Source organism: Durio zibethinus, chromosome 18 (assembly GCF_047325235.1).
Source record: "Durio zibethinus cultivar Kanyao isolate XHJ-2024 chromosome 18, ASM4732523v1, whole genome shotgun sequence".
Classification (NCBI taxonomy): domain Eukaryota; kingdom Viridiplantae; phylum Streptophyta; class Magnoliopsida; order Malvales; family Malvaceae; genus Durio; species Durio zibethinus.
Window position 1 is genome coordinate 6,298,388 of NC_143179.1, and position 19,712 is coordinate 6,318,099.

The 19,712-nt window shown below is 35.0% G+C and overlaps 2 protein-coding genes and 3 pseudogenes across 5 annotated transcripts; 2 read left to right on the top strand and 3 right to left on the bottom strand.

The window, feature by feature from the left end:
• The first annotated feature begins 264 nt into the window (after window positions 1-264).
• Window positions 265-2,314, top strand: LOC111299070 (putative histone H2A variant 3). The gene is made up of 2 exons (XM_022894009.2): window positions 265-514; window positions 1,629-2,314. Exons 1-2 carry the CDS (start codon window positions 407-409, stop codon window positions 1,923-1,925), a joined length of 405 nt encoding a protein of 134 aa, XP_022749744.1. The 5' UTR covers window positions 265-406; the 3' UTR covers window positions 1,926-2,314.
• Window positions 2,315-3,455: 1,141 nt separating this feature from the next.
• LOC149513640 (3-ketoacyl-CoA synthase 11 pseudogene) lies at window positions 3,456-5,337 on the bottom strand (annotated as a pseudogene). The gene has a single exon (XR_016329674.1). The product of XR_016329674.1 is annotated as a 3-ketoacyl-CoA synthase 11 pseudogene (transcript).
• On the bottom strand, window positions 3,678-5,452 carry LOC111299069 (3-ketoacyl-CoA synthase 11 pseudogene; annotated as a pseudogene). The gene has a single exon (XR_016329673.1). The product of XR_016329673.1 is annotated as a 3-ketoacyl-CoA synthase 11 pseudogene (transcript).
• Window positions 5,453-9,744: 4,292 nt separating this feature from the next.
• On the bottom strand, window positions 9,745-11,829 carry LOC111300841 (pentatricopeptide repeat-containing protein At1g31430-like; annotated as a pseudogene).
• Window positions 11,830-12,167: 338 nt separating this feature from the next.
• LOC111300323 (GDP-fucose transporter 1-like) lies at window positions 12,168-13,841 on the top strand. Of its 2 annotated transcripts, none has more exons than XM_089747102.1 (2): window positions 12,168-13,440; window positions 13,540-13,841. In XM_089747102.1, the coding sequence occupies exons 1-2, from the start codon at window positions 12,645-12,647 to the stop codon at window positions 13,674-13,676; spliced, it is 933 nt and encodes a 310-aa protein (XP_089603228.1). In that variant the 5' UTR covers window positions 12,168-12,644; the 3' UTR covers window positions 13,677-13,841. The 2 variants fall into 2 exon arrangements, with proteins under 2 accessions (XP_089603228.1, XP_089603227.1); XM_089747101.1 differs by having other exon boundaries at window positions 12,169-12,372; window positions 12,627-13,841.
• Window positions 13,842-19,712: the final 5,871 nt, after the last annotated feature.

Sequence of the window (19,712 nt, forward strand, 5' to 3'; positions counted from 1 at the left end):
TTATTCAAAGCTATAAATCCTCTTATTCTTTTCAATATTTGTATTAATTTGAAAAAAAAAAAAAATGCCCTGTAATATAAAATTTTTACTCAAAATTTCCATTTTTTAAATTAAAAAAATAAACATTAATTAAATGAAATAAATCAATAAAAATAAAACAATTAATAAAATAAGATTTATGTCTATCGTAATTTTATAGAAACAGTAGGGTTACTTCAGTAAAGGAATCCACTATAAGTACCCCTTCCGTTCTGATGTATTCTTACTTCGAAAAAACTGCTTTCTGTTTTTCAACTCTGAGATCGCAAACTTTGTGTTCCATCGTTTCCCATACAAATTCTCTCTGTTTCTTTCCTCTTTTTATATCTGTATTATCTCGGGTTAGTTTTTATATTTGGCGGGAAAGATGTCCGGGAAAGGCGCGAAAGGTTTGATTATGGGCAAAACCTCGGCTGCCAACAAGGACAAAGACAAGAAGAAACCCATATCTCGTTCTTCCCGAGCTGGTCTTCAGGTAGATTTTTGTCTTGTTTTGTCCTTTTCGTATCCTTGTTCTTATCCTTCCTTTTTTGGGGTTTTCACGCTTTTGATTATGGATACGATGTTAGCCTCTAAAAACTTGCGGGGCTTTATCTGAGTACTTGAAAACCTGATGACGATTTGATAAAAGATAAGGAATTAATATAGCTACATAATAATTGTAATAGGATCTTTTTGTAGTGCCGGCTATTGTTTTTTGGTGTTTAATTTATTAAGTACTTGAATGTTAATATTGTTGTGAAATCCGTGGTTTATAGTTGATGACGTAGTTCCCCACTGTTATTTCGCATTTTTCATACTTCAGCACAGGCGATTAGATGACGTACAGTACTTTTTAATATATCCCTCTATTACAATGGAGTCGTATAAAGGGATGGCAGCCAAAGCCAAGTGATATTGCTATTTATTATTTGTCTGTAATATATCTGGCAATTTAGTGAACATTTGTTTCGAGGCATCTAAGGTGTCTCGAGTTCATTAATGGACCTTAGTCCTCTGGCCTGTAGCTAAATCTTGATTTAGGCCCCGTTCAGTGATGGTGGCCAGTGCGGTGGAGATTCATTCTCCCTGCACTGGAGCCCTGATTGGGGTTAAAACGCCTCTGAGACTTAGACCATCACCGAAGGGGGCCTTAATCTGTTTAACAATTACAACTTACAGTAGTTTAAAGTTGTTTAGGGTCAACGGGCTATAACTGGTGTATCTGTAGTGATTGAATGGGCACTAAAAAGTTTCATTGCTATGGGCACGTCAGAGATTGTTCGCTTGTTCCAAGTGGGTGTAATTGTTACTATAGTTCTTTTTTCTCTTTAGAGTTTCTCCAATTATGTTTGACATAAAAGAATTGCATGTGCTCTTGCTATGGTTATTCTATGTTGCTCTTGATCTATTTTGAATCTTTTGGACTTGCAAGTGGCATCTCTTTTAGTCAATTGTTCCAGAGTATGGACTTTTTTGTTTTGATTGATTACTATCACTTTTGTCGATTGTTGGTTGCAAATCACTACTTTGGACATCACTAGAGCTTGGCGTTGCATATGCTATGTTTTCCTTCATTTGTGAATTTTGGTATAATGTGCAACCTGCAGTTCCCAGTGGGCCGGATCCACCGTCTACTAAAGTCAAGGACCACAGCACACGGGAGAGTAGGAGCTACTGCTGCCGTTTATTCTGCTGCTATCCTGGAATATTTGACTGCAGAGGTGTTGGAGTTGGCTGGAAATGCAAGCAAAGATCTTAAGGTGAAACGTATTACCCCCAGACACTTGCAGCTTGCTATCCGTGGTGATGAGGAACTTGACACCCTGATCAAGGGAACCATTGCTGGTGGTGGTGTGATCCCTCATATCCACAAGTCACTCATCAACAAGTCATCCAAGGACTAGACCGTAATGGATTATTGCTTGTAGAGATTTGCCAAGTCTCCATCTAAGCTGCATCCCCTTGCCGTGAGCTTGAGTCTAAAACCTTGGATTTATGAGTTTCTGCTATGATAGTTAGGTCATGCATTTATGAGTTTAATAATTTGTTGAAACTTAGGCCTTATCTTCTTTTAGCTGCTGAACTGGGTTTGTTTTTGGTCTTTTCTTTTCCTTTTCTGATATATGCTGTCGATATTGGGCATTATTTAGCAGATTGACCGACATGTTGGCTGTTGTGTGGTTTAACATATATGACTACCTTGAAGGTTTTTGATGCATTGTAAGATTAGACGTTATTTTGAGATGTAGCAAATAATATCAGGAAATCCGCATGTATTCTTGAGTTGCTTTCATTTTATCTCTTTTTTTTTTTTTTTTGTTAAATTTCAAAATCTGGAATTGTATAGACTATGGCATGCCTAAATTTCTCTTTGATTTTTACGATTAAATTGCTTGTTCCATGGTCTACTGCAGCACTGCCAGCTGCTGTGGTGAGTCCAAAGGTGAGGGTATCAAATTAGAATTTCTCGTCCAAGGCATGTGGGAACCGAGCGACGGCGCTTATGCCAATTTGGAGCTAATTTCTTATACTTTGACAAAGTAATTGACTTATTGGCTATCTTGGACCACAGAGTTTACAGTGCTCCCCTTACGTATAATGGTTCATTTCTGCGTCGACTATCTTGTCTGCAGCTCATCTTGTCCAAACACTAGCTGTTCCTGGGATTTCTGTTAAGCATTAAAAACGAAAAAAAAAAAAAATAGATGGCTGAAGATTTGGGAATTTGGGATTTGGGAGATATGTTGAGTTAAAATGAGGAAAGCATAGCCTTGTTATACCAATAAGGTGCAGCCAATTTCGTAGTCCAAATAAATTATTAGATATGCCAATGAATAGGATATGAGATGAATAGAATATTTTTCATTTATATTCTTAAATTTTATATTATAGTTATTTTTTGTACTTATATTTAATAAGCATTTTAAATTTATTCTTATTTTCATTTTCACATGTATTAATGGATATAGATAATTTTTATAACTTTTTTAAAAAATAAAAAAAAATTATTTTTTAATTTTTAATTTATATATTTATGTAATTTTTTTTATAAATATATATTAATATATATTTTTAAATAAAAATATATCAATTCTAATTAATGTAAAATAATAATTTATATCATTTAACAAAATATCTATTTACTAAAATATATATATATATGTAAAATATAAATATGAAACAGATATTATATTATTTATTTTTATTTTGTATATGATAAAAATTTAAAATCATATCTATTTTCATTTTCGTAATGCAATACTCATTCTTATTCGGGTAAAAAAATCGTATTTCTAATTAAGATTAACATCCTTACAAATTATCCATCTATTCAACTATGCTTGCTAATGCTAGGTGCCGCAGCACCATTTAGGGCACTGTTATTACTAGCCACGTTAACAGAATAGGACAACCACCAAGCCAATCCACCGAGAAGCATGAATCATTGCCCAAAAATTTGTTATTTAAGCTGCTATAAGGAAAACAGAAGTGAGTACAAACGAGCAGCAAATTGATGGTGGTAAAAACCATAAAGATCAGAAGCATTCTACAATGCCAGTGATAAGTTAAATTAGTTACAACTTGCAATCCCAATTCAAATCTCTGAATCATGTTATGAGATCTTGAAACATAGCCAAGCCTCTCATGCAGTGATCTGAGTAAAAAATGCTCTAATATTCCTATACCACCCGTGAACCAATGCGTTCCCCAAATTTGTTACACCATGAATAACCTCGCTCAAGCAGCACCTATGAAATAACATAAAACTAGATAACAAAATGCAAGATGTCCTCATTGCAATGACGGGTCTATCACTCATCCTAATATGCAAAAGTAGGGATGCATATCTAAAGTGAGATAGCATTGCATGAAAGTTTCACCACGATCCCAGAAGTCATTCTGGAATTTAGATGGTGGAGACCCTTGGAACATCAACTGGGAAGTTATGGATCTCATCCATCCATGGGTTTTTCTCCTTTGCTGGATTTACTGTCCTCAAAGCTTTCCACACAGCACTGTTACACTTGAATCCTGAACCAAATGCAATTTGCCATGTTCTGTCCCCCTTTCTAATCCTACCCTTAGCTTCTGAATAAGCCAACTCATACCAAAGAGAACTGCTAGAGGTGTTGCCAAATCGGTAAAGAGTCATTCTTGATGGTTCCGTGTGCCACTCAGACAGCTGCAAATTCTTCTCCAGTTCATCCAAAACAGCTCTTCCTCCAGCATGAATGCAGAAATGCTCAAAAGCTAGCTTGAAATCTGGAATGTATGGCTTGACCTTCATTTTGAAAAGCTTCTTTCCAACCAATGTAGCAAAGAAAAGCAGCTGCTCGGACATTGGAAGAACCAGAGGCCCCAATGTGGTGATGTTGGTCTTTAAAGCATCACCAGCAACTGCCATGAGATCCTTGGACAATGTAACACCAACCTTCCCAGTGGAGTCTTCTTCCTGGGTAACACAGGCAAAGCACTTATCATCTGCACCCTTGTGGGTGCGAACAGTGTGAACCAATTGGTATTTGGATCTTCTTCTGTCAGAGCTTTTGTTTGAGAGCAGTATTGCAGCCCTCCCATCCTGAATAAGCAGTTTGAAACAAGTTTTGAGCGATCATTTCCAAAGTACCAGTTCAAAGTGATGTTCTCCATGCTGATAACCAGTACATAGGAGTTGGGATTGACTTGAAGAAGATTTTTAGCAAGATCTATTGAAATCAACCCTGCACTACAGCCCATTCCTCCCAAATTGTAGCTTTGGATATTCCCTCGAAGCTTTTAATGGTTGATAACCATGGCAGACAGTGATGGTGTTGGATTAAACAAGCTGCAGTTCACAATCAAAATTCCAATGTCTTTGGGTTTTACAGAGGTCTTAGCCAAAAGCTCGTCAATAGCACCAAACATAACAGCCTCTGCTTCTTTTCTAGCTTCTTGCATTGATGGGTTAGGCGGTATATTAAGGGTTGCCTCTGGAAGATATGTTGAATCCCCAAGGCCCGACCTTTCAAGAATCTTACGCTGAAACTGAAGATTCTCCTCTGTGAATGAACCAGTCATTTGAGACTGATCCATGAAGATCCTTTTCGTGCACTTCCGAGATTCTTCTGGTTTGTAGCAGGAAAAATTGACAAGGCAAACAGGACGAGGGCGGGTTAGAAAGTAAAGAGTTGACAAGAAAACAAGAAGGGTTGAGCAGATGATAACAGAAATGAGGTTGTATTGAAGATGTTCCCAAAGATCATAAAGATCCTGGATGGAAAATGTTGAGAGCTGCACAGCAATTACAACTACAAGAGGGGAAAGGAAGAGGTACATTCCATGAGTGATTAGGTAATGGTATCCAAGGTTCACATATTTTAGCTTAATGGATTTCTTAAAATCAGGTAGGTTCCGAGATGATGATGGGATCAAAGGTTGTTCTGGTTTTGACTCAGCCTTCTCTTCCCTGTAAAAGGTTGAACTAATTGTATTAGATCAACTGCAAAAAAGAGTCAGAATACAAGACAATTCAAAACCAACAAATGAGCAAAGCCGGCAAAACATCAGACTTTTCGAAGGTAAACTTGAACCAGAAATTTCTACATTGCCTTTTAAGAGGTAAACTTTGTGGCAATCTAGACCCTAAAAAGATTAAAAACCTAAATTCAAAAGGATAAAGCACATGCATAGTAGAAGGAAAATGATGATTTTACTCCTTTTCTTCATTTCTGTCACCATAAAATCCCTTTTATTTAAAAAAAAAAAAAAACAGGTTCACATCAAATCTAACTTGAATTTTGCAAAACCAGATCAGAATGTCACATCAAATTCATGAATTTCACATAGTTTGTCAGAATGATAGTGGTGAAAGCATGCATTTGCATAAAAAAACCAACTTTTTTCAATAATTTAGACCAATTAGCTAGAGAAAGGAAACCATAATCACAATTTACACTGAATGCCTGAAACAACATTAAAAACTAATAATAATAATAATTGGAAATGAATCCAAAAACCCAGATCTAAAAAACTCACCTTGATCCCCAAAAGCCACCGAAGGTCACTTGAATCCCTATTCAAGAACGGCCACGGGGACAGAGAAGATAACAGAGGAATGCTAAAAATAAAAGACTATATCGAGCCTAGACGTGCAAGTGCGTCCAAAAGAGGAGAAAGATCAACGGACATTAGAAAATTTGAAACGAATCAAGTATTGTAGAATATAAAGCACTAAAATAAACAATTATTAAAAAAATTTGAAAACCGTTTTTGGCAAAATAGAAACAAAAAAAAAAAAAAAGAACGTTAAATAGAAATGGGAAAATGATGAGGAAACCAAACAAAGAAAGTGGCGCAGTGGACGCGTTTTCTTGAAGAGGCGGCGCGTCTGGTGTTTTGGAAACGTTTGACCGTGTTCTCTCTCCGGGTTCACCGCCAGAAGCGCTGCCGTTTTTAAGAAAAAATTGATAAGAAAAGTAGATTGTACAATATTTGAATTGTCAAGGGGTTTTTTTTTTTTTTACTTAAATATCAATTTTTTATATGAATATAGATTTTTTAATTCCTGTTGGACCTTTAAAACTTGTCAAATACTAAATATGTGAATTTGTGTTAAATTTTCCCTTCTATAGTTTTTTAATGAGTTTATTTTCTAAAATTTAAACTTTTTAAATTAAAACCTTAAAATAGAAAAGTAAAATTTAAAAAATGAGAGAAAATTATTTTATTTAAAAAACAAAGCTTAAGTTTTTGAAAATAGCTTGAGCTAATATCATCTTCAACACACTGTTTTTCTTATGCATTTTATGTACAAAATAATGGTGTTTTTGCTAAAATTTTTATAATCTTATTTATTCAATTCAAACTTCATTTTAGGGCTCACAAGATAATAATTAAGTTGATTTTCAGGCAAGATTTCAAATAAGAAAAAGGATTTCAAATAAGAAAAAGGACAACTTAGTTTAAAAGATATAACCACAAAAGTGATAAATAATTTTTTATGTATATAAATATAAGAGATTTAATCAATTAAATAATTGATTCAATTGGTTAAAGATAATTATTTTTGACATAAAAATCTTAAATTTGAGTCTTATTGATAATTATTTATTAAAATCATCTCAAATATACGATTTGTAATCATTTATTTTAAATTATTAAATATGATACATCTTATTTTAACTTAAAAAATTAAACAATTTATTTATTTTGAATTTTTTTTATAAAAAAAATAAGAGATTTTAAAATCGAGTTTATTACAATTTATTTTTACAATTATTTTTAAAAATTAATATCTAATTAATTTGAAAATCAAATTTGAATATATACAATCCTCTTTCTTCTATTTTCAAAGATTTTCACGAGCGCACTATTTTACGTAAAAAGCTGTCCCCACCACCGTCCCAACGAATAAAGACACATAGTAGCAGCACATATCCTCCAAAAGATTTTGAAATTCTAAGATATATAAATACACACAAATATATATATATATCTAATAAATTTAGGTCGGTATAAACTCTTTTTTTATTGCAAAAGAAAGTTAGTGTCCTTACAAGAGAGGATGGTGGAGTCGAAACCACATTTACATAACTTTTAATCCATTTCTTAACTATTAAATTAAAAGAAAAAAATTGATAAATATAAAAATTTAACCCTTACAACACAATATATATACCAGCAGCATCCAAAACTCACGTCGAGTCCAAAAATCATAGCTTGCAGCATATATTTACAGTGGAGACATTAATTCTGTCGTCCAACTGAAAATGTCGAGCAAAATGTGAACATTGATGGATACCAAGGTGTTGCCATCATGATGACGCTACCACTATTTGGCTAGCTCCAAACCACATGTCGAAGATAATGAGCCTCTCTTTTCATATCATGAGAAATCAGCCATGTGATTTTTCAGTGTTTATCGCCACTAGCCCACCACTTTGCCACAAATGATCTTAAACTTGACCCATGCATACACGAAAAATGACTTTACTAGACATCAAAGGCTATCTACTGCAGATCAACAGGAGAATTTGCTGAATTGTCAGCTTAGGTGGCTGGGCCATGTATCGGCGCCACCTGTGCTCGGCATTTGGTCATGCACAAGGCAGCGCAACCTTCGGTCTTCACTCCACACTCTTCACGTGCTTGCCTGGTGGCAGAAAGAGGCTATCAAACATCTCTACCAACATCACCCTCTATATAATCACTTCTGACATCCTTCAAAGTTCAAACCCAGGACAAGTTACTGAGTCACTAATTCAATCCCAAAAACAAGACGCAGTTAGACCAGCTGACCACTTCTATTCATTTTCTTATTCTACAGGTGAAAGACCTTAGAAATAAATCAAAGTTCTAGTCACATTTTTAATTCTTATTCCTCCTTTGCTCCAGAAGCAGTAGAAAGGAAATGTCTTCTATTTCCAAGGTTGTTGCCTCGTGGTACAAGCAGCATGAAGATGGCGATGATGGACGTGACTATGCTCAGCAGCATGCATGGGAGGACATGGTGGTGGTTATGATGATGATGGAGATTATGAATATGCCCCTACAGCATCCCTTGAAGGTGATGATGATGATGATGGTAGCTATGATTACGCTTCAGCTGCATGAATAGATAATTAGATAGTTATTAAGCTACTCATTCTTTACAGAATCAAAACTCCTAATCATGGGGTTTTTAATTAACCCAAACTTTTAGCAGTTCTACCATGTAAGTATCAGCATATGCATGAGTGGCCCCACGTGCGGATTTAAAGCACCTTATGATGGTGGGTTTATAAGGATCATTTTAGAATATATTTAAAGAAAACGTGGGATGTATTTTATGTCATCTACGTTAGTTCTCTAGCAGTCAGTGACAAATGCTAATCATGTTATATGTTTATGATAATGATAGACGGTCATCATTACATTATTAACTACTCAACCAGAGCTTTGTTTAGGTACAAGTGGAGGAAATTAAATAATATTATTGCAGTTTATGATTGATGTAGAATAAGTGAGTTTTGTTCTTAAGCATAACTAACTTACTAAGGAGAATGTTTTCTTGTCTGTTGCTGTTATGGTATGCATATCAGTCAAGGCAGTCAACTTGGAGCAAATTGGTTTGATGGGGCCCAAAAGGTCCAATGCTAAATATAGTAGTAAATAATACTAAAACAAAAAATTACGAATTAATAATAACCATTTCAAATAGAGCTTATTATATTGTTGCAACTTGTAACCATATTATATTGCTGCAAGGTGGAAGCTTTATTATATTTTTGCGACGGAAAATACTAAACCAAGCAGCACAAATGGAACTTACTTTCTAAATAATACCTAGATCTTATAGGGTGGTCATGCTTCTAAGTAGCGGATCCAGAATTTTTTTTCAAAGGCCGCCACTTATAATATATATATATATATATATAAACTACTATAGATTTACTAATTTTGTCAATAAAAAGAATGTCCAGAAAAAAATTTTTCTTTAAATTTTCCTTTTTTTCAATATTTAGGTATCCAAGGATATCCTACCTCAAAGGTGCATCATCTACCACTTTTTATGCAGCAGACTCGGTCTTAGCAGGTCATCCGGGTGAAAATATTTTTCTTTTAATGAATCTCCCATATGCTAGGGCATCAACCTTGAAATCTTGAAACAAAATAAAATAGGAATGTATTTAACCAAGGCAATGCAGTTTTTCAGAAATAAACAAGAATGGTGAGCTATGCAGATCCATCTTATTGTCAGATAGCTATAATCAGTTTTAGAGAATTAATTTGAAAGACTAAAGTAGAAATATTACTAAAGAAATTACAAATACGTTAGGAGGAATCTAGAAATATTCAAATATATAATAGAATAAAGGAGACAGATACCTGCTAGCTAGGAAGGACCAGCAATTTTAAAGAGATCCATGAATATTAGCAATTCAACGAATATAAACCTAAAAAAAAAAATAATGCATTGCCAAACATTAAAATATATCATGAATTTATGACATTCGTAAAATAAAAAAAAAAAAATCCTAACAAAATTCTGTTCTCAACACTGATGTGTATGTTAATATTAGTCCAGAAGGGTACTATTGGGGTTAGATGATAGATCTCCTATGTCAGTCAACATTCAACAGAGTAGGGGTGTATATGTATAATATATATACAGTGGAATAAACATGCTGGAAAACCCAATTTCCCATACTTTCCTTATCTAAGAAGTAAGTTGAATCAGAAAGCTGAAATTTGAATACTTTCTCCCTTTTTTCACTAAGACAAATGTTGAAGCTTGCTCAGAAACTATTTCGTGAACCTGCTTGAGCAAGAGACCAAATCAGCAGTCCAATGGCCTCTTCTTGAAAACTTTGATGTAAAAGCAACTTCATTTCCCTACTTGCAAATATTTTCAGAATCCAGTCATGCTTCTTTCCTAGCTAAGCAATTATACCATTAAGCAGCTTCAGAAAATTCCCAAAATTTTAATTCAATCCCTTCTCGATGCAGTATACGCTCAAGAGATTTGTAAAGTTATTGCACCATGGTTGACACCATTCACTTCAATTGAGCCACAGCCAGGCTCCTTTTTGACTTCAAGATTTTTCATGTTTTCTCTAACCTTTGTTACATCTTCCCATCTATCAGCAGAAGCAAAGATATTGACGAGAAGTGTATGAATACTGGAATCACTTGATTCAATTTCTACTAGCCGTTGAGCCACCCATTTTGCCATCTCAACATTTCCATAGGTCCTGCAAGCACTAAGAAAGGAACCATAAAGTGGCACAATGATTTCATTATCTTCTCTTCGTATAATATCTATCAACTTCTCTACTTCAGCAGACAGTCCATCTCCAGTCTCCACCAAGTGGGTCAATCTGACATGAATAGTGTTCCAACTTTGCTCAATATGATACACTTTTGACATGGAATCAAAAAACCCACAACCTTCTTGACGTACTTGTCCAGCTGACCACAGTTTAGGTTGCCACACCATAATAGTCTAACAATTAACATTCTTAGTCGGTATCTCTTCAAAATTTCCTGGCTATATCTAAACAACCACACTTACAATACGTCTAACAAAGCATTCCCCATTACTTTAGTCAATTCAAGCTCTTTCCTTACAAAATGGTCAATTTCCTTGTCAAGTTCCAATCTTCTCAATGCTGTACAAGCCGAAAGGGCACTAACAACTTTAGCCTCATTCGGCTTAACCGCACTTTTTTTTCTCATCAATCCAAAAGCATTCACAGCATCTTCAAACTTCCCACACTTAACCAACCCAGAAATTAACAAATTCCAGTCTACCACATCTATCTCAGGCATTTCATCAAATAAATTTTTTGAATACCCAACCCGACCTACTTTAACATACATATCCTTAAGTGAATTAATCACATGAGCATCAAATTCAAGCCCAGATTTTACCACCAACCCATAAATCTTTTCACCTTCAAAAACCTCTCCCAAGCATTCAACTGTCTTGAAAACAAAAGGGTAGGTAAAACTATCAGGCCACAACCCTGGTTCACTCAGCTTCCTAAAGACCAAAGTTGCATTTTTTTGACAACTCTTTCACAAACATCTTGAATCTTGACCATCACGTTGCATATAAATAAAGATGGGTTTTGATTGAAATGAAGATTTTTTTCAGCATATGGGAACTGGGAAGTCTCCAAGAGATGGGTCCGTACAAAAAGCTATGAGCTTGATGAGATTGTGGCTGTTTTGGTGCAGACCAAGTAGGACGGTTTGGGCTTGGATTTGCGTAAGGTGGTTCCTGAATTTGTAGTTTTTGAGAAGTGAGATGCATGCTTGTTCGGTTAGTGAAGGGAGAAACGATAAAATGGGCAAAATTCAAGCCTTCCATAAGCTCGAGCGCGGGCCATTCTAATTCGTATTAAAGAAATCAATAATGGGCTTTATATCGCCACAGAAAAAATAAAGAAGAAGCTAAAATGCAAATTTTATCTGAAAGTGTTCTTTTCTTGGAACTTCCATTTTAATTATACATTAATTTCATATAATTCTAAATTAAAATTAAATAGCAAATATCTTTGATGCATAAAAATCTTTATTATAGAATAGTAGCGGCATTGACCATGGATTGTCCTTCCTAGACGCTGTCGTATAGCTAATCAAAGCACTCTAAAGTCTGAACGCGTCCTTCTCATTGGGTATTTTTTGGCGCTGTGGGAAAGAACTGACTCCCTGGCTGTCTTTGTTACAGGTATTACCAAAACAAACACGCGAATTTTGCTTTGTGTTAAACCACTACGGCTCTATCTAACCATTCAGCTTGCATGTCTCCAAAAACCAGGCCTTAGCTTTTCCACAAACATTCTTTTCCATCTCTGCTTCTCCAATATCTCCCTGTTCCTGTTCCCTGTCGGTTACTACTTTCCTTCCATTATATCTGTTTTAATTTCTTTATTATACTTTAAATCTGCTTTTCATTTCATTTAATTTAATTTGTTAGATCAGTATAACTCTTAAATACCCACATCCCATTTCTTCCCATGAAGTCTTTTTCTAGTTCGCACCCTGTTATATTTTTCACTAATGCATCTGCCATTGTCAGTTTTGTCTAAGATCTACTGATTTTTATTTCTGTGTATTTGTTATTTTTAACATAAAATCAGAATCCTCCCGGAAAAAAAATGTCAACGATTAGATTTGAATCCACTAGACAATACTATGCTACAAGCAATTTGGTGGTGGGTTATGCACTTTGTTCGAGCTTACTTGCTGTTATCAACAAATTTGCAATTACCAGATTTAACTACCCAGGTTTATTAACTGCATTGCAGTACTTAACTTCTGCCTTAGGGGTCTGGGTATTGGGCAAGTTTGGGTTTTTACATCATGATCCTTTCACATTGGATATTGCCAAGAAGTTTTTGCCTGCTGCTATTGTATTTTACCTTGCAATCTTCACAAACACCAATCTTTTGCGTCATGCGAATGTGGATACTTTCATAGTGTTTAGATCCTTGACACCCCTTTTGGTTGCAATAGCTGATACGACCTATAGGAGGCAACCGTGCCCGTCAAAGCTAACATTTATGTCTCTGTTGATCATTCTGGGTGGTGCTGTTGGATACGTGGCTACTGATTCAGCCTTTACTTTGACTGCATATTCATGGGCGTTTGCGTATTTGGTAACAATTACTGCTGAGATGGTTTATATTAAGCATATGGTGATGAATCTTGGGTTGAACACTTGGGGTTTTGTGTTGTACAATAACTTGTTATCGTTGATGATGGCACCCATGTTTTGGGTTTGGACCGGAGAATACAGTGAGGTGTTTGCTGCTTTGGGAGCCAATGCTGGGAATTGGTTTGAACCTGCAGCGTTTATTGCGGTATCTTTGTCTTGCTTGTTTGGTTTGCTCATTAGTTTCTTTGGGTTTGCGGCTAGGAGGGCAATCTCTGCCACTGCATTTACTGTGACAGGTGTGGTTAATAAGTTTCTTACAGTTGTGATCAATGTTTTGATTTGGGATAAGCATGCTACTCCAATTGGTTTGGTTTGCCTCCTCTTCACTCTGGCAGGAGGGGTTCTTTATCAACAGTCAGTTACTGGGCCGCCACGTGAGTCAACAGCATCCAGGCAGAAAGGTGATGAGAATGAGAATGATGATAAAGAGAATCAAGGTAAGAGTGTGTCTGGTAAACATGCTTCCGTATGAGGAATATTGTTTCTTATTTAGCCATTGAAGAAGACTGTTGGGATGTATGAATCTCTAGATTCCCTAATTTTGGAAGTACCTTTTCTGTATAAGATCTCACAATCCCATGTTTAGAATTTATTGGTGATTTATAAATCATTATGCTCCTGGTTCATTATCTAACAATATTGTGGCATTCTTTGTTGCTTCATGTACTAGTGGTTGCAAATTTTCTATACATGGTTTTTGGTTCGTCAGAATAGAGGAATATGTATTTTGCTATTTCTTCTTTACTTTTCCTTGTTCATAGATATTCTGGTGACCTTGGCTTAGATATTGATGTTGCTATCAGTTATAGGGATCCCAGATTAGTTACAAGGACCTCTCCGATTTAATTGCATGTTGATTCTTAATACCAATGTAGTATCTCCTGGAGGAAAAAGGAGAAAAGAAAGTAGACTACAGAACTTCATGTCATAGCTCGAACTGTGGACTTATCATGTGTCTTATAACTTGAATTGAGGTAAGCTTGATTGGCGGTGCGATAGTGAAGAAGGCACCGAGTCTCCATGAGATTAACTGATGTTCTGATCATCATATTGCAATAAAAGCCATCGATTCATCTCTAAAGATCAACAACTGCTGAACTATTTTTGTTCTTTCTATTCTTTTGTATGGTTTCTACCATTTTACCACTGGTCTTGGGAACTTGTAGTTCACTTAGTCGCTCGCACATGATAGACTTGACTACTGGCCAATGGCCACTTATTCTTTTCTTTTATCCATGTTCAATTTGCTTCTTGCCTTTTCTTGTTGTTTCTTTAAGCTTTCAAAACGGGCACCCATATAAGTTTTAGTTGTTATTTTTGTTAGAAAAATGAGGTCCAGCCTCATAAGTGATTTTGGACCAAGTAAAGGTCATGGGTCTTGATTTTTCATTTTACACAGAGTCCTAGCTACTTGATAAAAAAGAGGTAGGATTGTTTTAAGTGGGTGTCGAAAACCAAGTAAAGAAAGAAAAAAAACAAAAAAAAACAGAGAGAAAAAGGAGAATGGAGAGTTGGTTGAACGGGGGTCTATCTGTGATCCGATTGAGTTGGAACCTTGTCAGGAGATTTATGATTCAGAGTTCTACATTCTAAACGGTGAAGATCGGGTTTGAAGCTCTCTAAGAACAAATCGATGGTGTATTTGTTGAGTCACTTATTTGGTGAGATTTCTCCAATTGTTTATCTAATTGTTGATTAGCTTTAGTTTTAGCTAGAGAAAAACTTTATATACCTATTATTTGATAGTAAAGATTTTTCTGGTGGTACGTGATTTTTTTCCTCTACATTGGAGGGTTTTTCATGTAAATCTTGGTGTACTTTATTTTTCTTGCATTTTTTATTATTGATTGTTGTCTATTGCTTTTGTATTATTGTGATTATTGCTTCAGGCGCAACAAGTGGTATCAGAGCGAAGGTTATTTTGAGACATCGATACAGAAGCAACCCAGGATAGAAGTAAATTCTGTTTGAAATCATGGAAGGTGATACAGGTTTCATGATAAAATTGACAGCATCGAATTATTCAATTTGAAAGCCTATAATGGAGGATCATCTATATTGCAAAGATTTGTATGAGTCAGTATTGGGTGATTCGGTTAAACCAGTAGATATGAAAGATGAAAGCTAGAAGAAGCTAGGTAAAAAGACACTGATTACAATAAAAAAATAAGTTGATATCAGCTTGTTTCATCATGTGGCACAGAAGTCAGATGCTCATATTGTTTGAAAAAAATTGACAGTATTGTATGAGAGAAAAACAGGTATGAATAAAGTTATGCTTGTTAAAAAGCTTGTAACTTTACAGTACAGGGATGGACGATTTGTTACAGAGCATTTGAGTGATTTTCAAGATATATTTAATCGGATGACTACTATGGAGCTTAAGATGGATGATGAAATGAAGGCGAAAAGATGTAGACCATGGGAATCAAGCTTTGGTCACAGAGAACAGGGGTAGAAACATCGACAGAGGTCAGGACTCAAAAGGTCGTGGTAAGTCTAGAGGTAAAGTGAAGTATTTCTATTGTGGTAAGACGGGTCATATAAAACGAAACTATAAAATCTTGAAGCAAGAGCAAAAAGATGAGAAAGACAAGAGTTCAGATGATGATAATATTGCAGCAGTGAATTCAAATAGTGATTCAGTTACTTTGATTTGTACACATTGTGATTGTAATCATGTTAGTGATTCCGACATTGAGTGGATAGTTGACACAGGAGCGGCATATCATTGTATTCTTAAGATAGAGTTGTTTACAACTTACAAAGCAGAAAACTTTGATTGTACCAAGATGAGAAATAGAGTGTGTCGCAGATTGTTGGGATTAATGATATTGTTGTACAAACTAGTACAAGCTGCATGTTGACTTTGAGGGATATCAGACACATTCCAGATATGAGAATGAATTTGCTTGCTATTAATGTCTTTGATAAGGAGGGATATGAAAGTCGACAAAAGAATGGATAGTGGAAGCTTCTCAAAGGATCTATGGTAGTTGCAAGAGAAAAATTATGCTACACAATGTATAAGACATGGATGCAATTGAACGGTAATTAGGTAAATACCGTTGAAAATGATGCTTCAGCAAACTTGTGGCACAGGAGGCTAGCACACATGAGTAAAAAAAGGTTAAAAGTTTTGGCAAGACAGTCTCTGATTCCCTTGATCAAAGGTATGTCTCTCGATTCATGCGATTATTATTTGTTTGGTAAGCATCATAGTTTCTTTTCGTAAAAGTTCTCAGAAAAAAGAAAATAGATTGGAATTAATTTATTCTGATGTATGTGGTCCCATTGAGATTGAGTCATTAAGTGGTAGCAGATATTTTGTTACTTTTATTAATGATGCTTTACGTAAGACTTGGGTATATATGTTGAAATACAAAAATCAGATACTGTAGTATTTTCAAAAATTTCATATAATGGTTGAAAGGATGACAGAGTTACCCTTGAAGTGTATTCGAACTGATAATGATGAGGAATACACATATAAAGGCTTTGAAGAATATTGTTAAAACCATGAGATCAGACATGAGATGACAGAACCTGAAACATCGTAGCATAATGACATAGCTGAAAGAATGAATCGTATCATTATGAAAAAAGTCAGATGTATGTTGAGGATGGTAAAATTATCAAAGCCATTCTGGGGTAAAGCAATTAACACGGCTTGTTATTTACTTAACAGATCACCATTAGTTCCTTTGGGCTTTGACATTCCAGAAGAGTGTGGACAGAAAAAGATACTTCATACTCTCACTTAAAAATTTTTAGGTATAAAGCATTCATGCATGTGTCAAAAGAGTAGAGATCAAAGCTTGACAGTAAAATCACATAGTGTGTGTTTGTAGGATATGGTGATGAAAAATTTGGTTACAGGATATGAGATCCAGTAAAAAAAAAAGACAGTAAGAAGTAGAGATGTGATCTTTCATAAAAAAAAATCATAGCAGACCTTAAGAAAAATGAGAAGACTAGACGGTTTACTGTTGAGTGTGATGTTTCAACACCGACAGGGATTCCACAAGAAAAAGCCACAGATGATGAAAATGAGCAAGAAACAAAACTTGGAAATATGAATGAGCAAGATGTAATTAGTTTTGAGCAGAGGGAACAATCCTTTCTACATGTAAGTGTTGAGCAGGGGAGCTACCTTTGACATCAAATGATGTAGAGTCTCAGCCCAGGAGATCTACTAGAGAGCACAAGCCATCTATCAGGTATCCAAGTTCATATTTTATTTTACTTACCAGTAAAAGGCAGCCAGAAAGCTTTCAAGATGTACAGGCTACTCCGGATAGAGAGCACTGATTAAAAGCAATGAAAGAAGAGATGGAGTCATTGCGAAAGAATGATACTTATGATCTTGTTAAACTTTCAACAGGGAAAAGGTCATTAAAGAATAAATGGATGTTCAAGTTGAAAAATGATGGTAACAAACTAATGAGGTACAAAGCTCGATTGATAGTAAAAGATTTTTCTCAGAAATTAAACATCGATTTTGATGAGATTTTTGCTCGAGTTGTAAAGATGAGTTCTATTCGAGTGGTACTGAGATTAGCAGCTAGTTTAAATCTTGAGCTTGAGCAACTTGATGTTAAAATTATATTTTTGCATGGTGATTTACAGGAGGACATTTATATGAATCAACCTGAGGGTTTTAAAGTGAAAGGGAAAGAGCACTTAGTTTGTAAATTGAAGAAAAGCTTGTATGACTTGAAACAAGCACTGCGACAGTGGTACAAGAAGTTTGATTCTTTTATGGTGAGTCATAGCTATAAAAGAACAGTAGCGAATTCTTGTGTGTATGTTAAACAATTTCATAATGGTAACTTCATTATCCTATTATTATATGTTGATGACATGTTGATTGTAGGATAAGATGCTAGTATGATTTGCAGGTTGAAAGAATAATTATCTAAGTCCTTTGATATGAAGGATTTAGGTCCAGCAAAGCAGATTCTTGGTATGGATATTATCCGGGATAGAAAAGCTGAAAAGCTATAGTTGTCACAGGAAAAGTATGTTGAACGAGTGCTTGGTAGATTCAACATGCAACATACTAAATCAGTTAGCAGTCTTCTTGCCAACCATTTTCATCTAAGTAAGAAATCTTGTCCAGTGTCTAAGGAAGAGCAACCAACTATGTCTAATATTCCTTATTCTTCTGAAGTCGATTTTTTAATGTATCTTATGATTTGTACAATACCTGACATTGCTCATGCAGTTAGTGTAGTGAGCAGATTTCTTTCTAATCCGAGAAATGTTCACTGAGAAGCAGTGAAATAGATTTTTAGATATTTGAGGGGTACTTAAAAAATATGCTTGACTTATGGAGTTTCACAATCAGTTCTAGAAGGGTTTACAGATGCTGACATGGCAGACGATCTTGATGGTAAGAAATTTACTTCAGGGTATTTGTTCACTTTTATAGGAGGAGCTGTATCTTGGCAATCTAAGCTGCAAAAGTGTGTTGCTTTGTTAACTATAGAGGCTGAGTATATTGCAGCAATCAAAGCATGTAAAGAAATGCTTTGGATTAAACATTTTTTTTTTAATTGAGGTTGAATCAAAAAAAATATGTGATATTTTGTGATAGCTAGAGTGCTTTAGATTTGAGTAAGAATATCATGTACCATGCTAGAACAAAGCACATTGATGTTAGATATTATTGGTTACGTTCAGTGATTGAAGAACAGCAGATACTATTGAAGAAAGTCCATACTGATAAAAATGTAGCTGATATATTGACTAAGATACTTTTCAAGAAAAAGCTTGAGCTTTGTAGTAACTTGATCGGAATGAGTTCCCTGGCTAAGGTAAGTTTCAAATGAAACTGCTATGGTGATGAATCTCCCCTTAATGGGGTTAGAGGGGGAGATTGTTAGAAAAATGGGATTCAGCCTCATATAAGTAGTTTTGGACCAAGTAAAGGTCATGGGCTTTGATCTTTCATTTTACACATAGCCCTAGTTACTTAATAAAAAAGAGGTGAGGTTATTTTAAGTGGGTGTTAAAAACCAAGTAGAGAAAGAAGAAAGCTAGAAAAAACAGAGAGAAAAAGAAGAATGGAGAGTTGGTTGAACAGAGGTCGATTCGTGATACGATTGAGTTGAAACCTTGTCATGAGGTTTATGATTTAGAGTTCTACATTCTAACGGTGAAGATCGGGTTTAAAGCTCTTTAGGAACAAATTCATGATGTATTTGTTGAGTCACTTATTTGGTGAGATTTCTTAAATTATTTTTTCAGTTGTTGATTAGCTCTAGTTTTAGTTAAAAAAGAACTTTGTATATCTATTATTTGATAGTGAAGATTTTTTTAGTGATCTGTGATGTTTTTTCTCACATTAGAGGATTTTTCATGTAAATTTTGGTGTATTTTATTTTTTTTACGTTTTTTATTATTAATTGTTGTCTATTAATTTTGTATTATTGTGATTATTATTTCAGACGTAATAATTTTGGATGTTTTCTTATCATACACGAGACTGTGAATTGATGCTATG

Excerpts from the sequence above, each read along its gene's own strand:
- LOC111299070 (XM_022894009.2), top strand. The coding sequence starts at position 407 with ATGTCCGGGAAAGGCGCGAAAGGTTTGATTATGGGCAAAACCTCGGCT. Across the intron at positions 515-1,628 it reads CTTCCCGAGCTGGTCTTCAG|TTCCCAGTGGGCCGGATCCA; the intron begins GTAGATTTTTGT and ends TGCAACCTGCAG.
- LOC111300323 (XM_089747101.1), top strand. The coding sequence starts at position 12,645 with ATGTCAACGATTAGATTTGAATCCACTAGACAATACTATGCTACAAGC.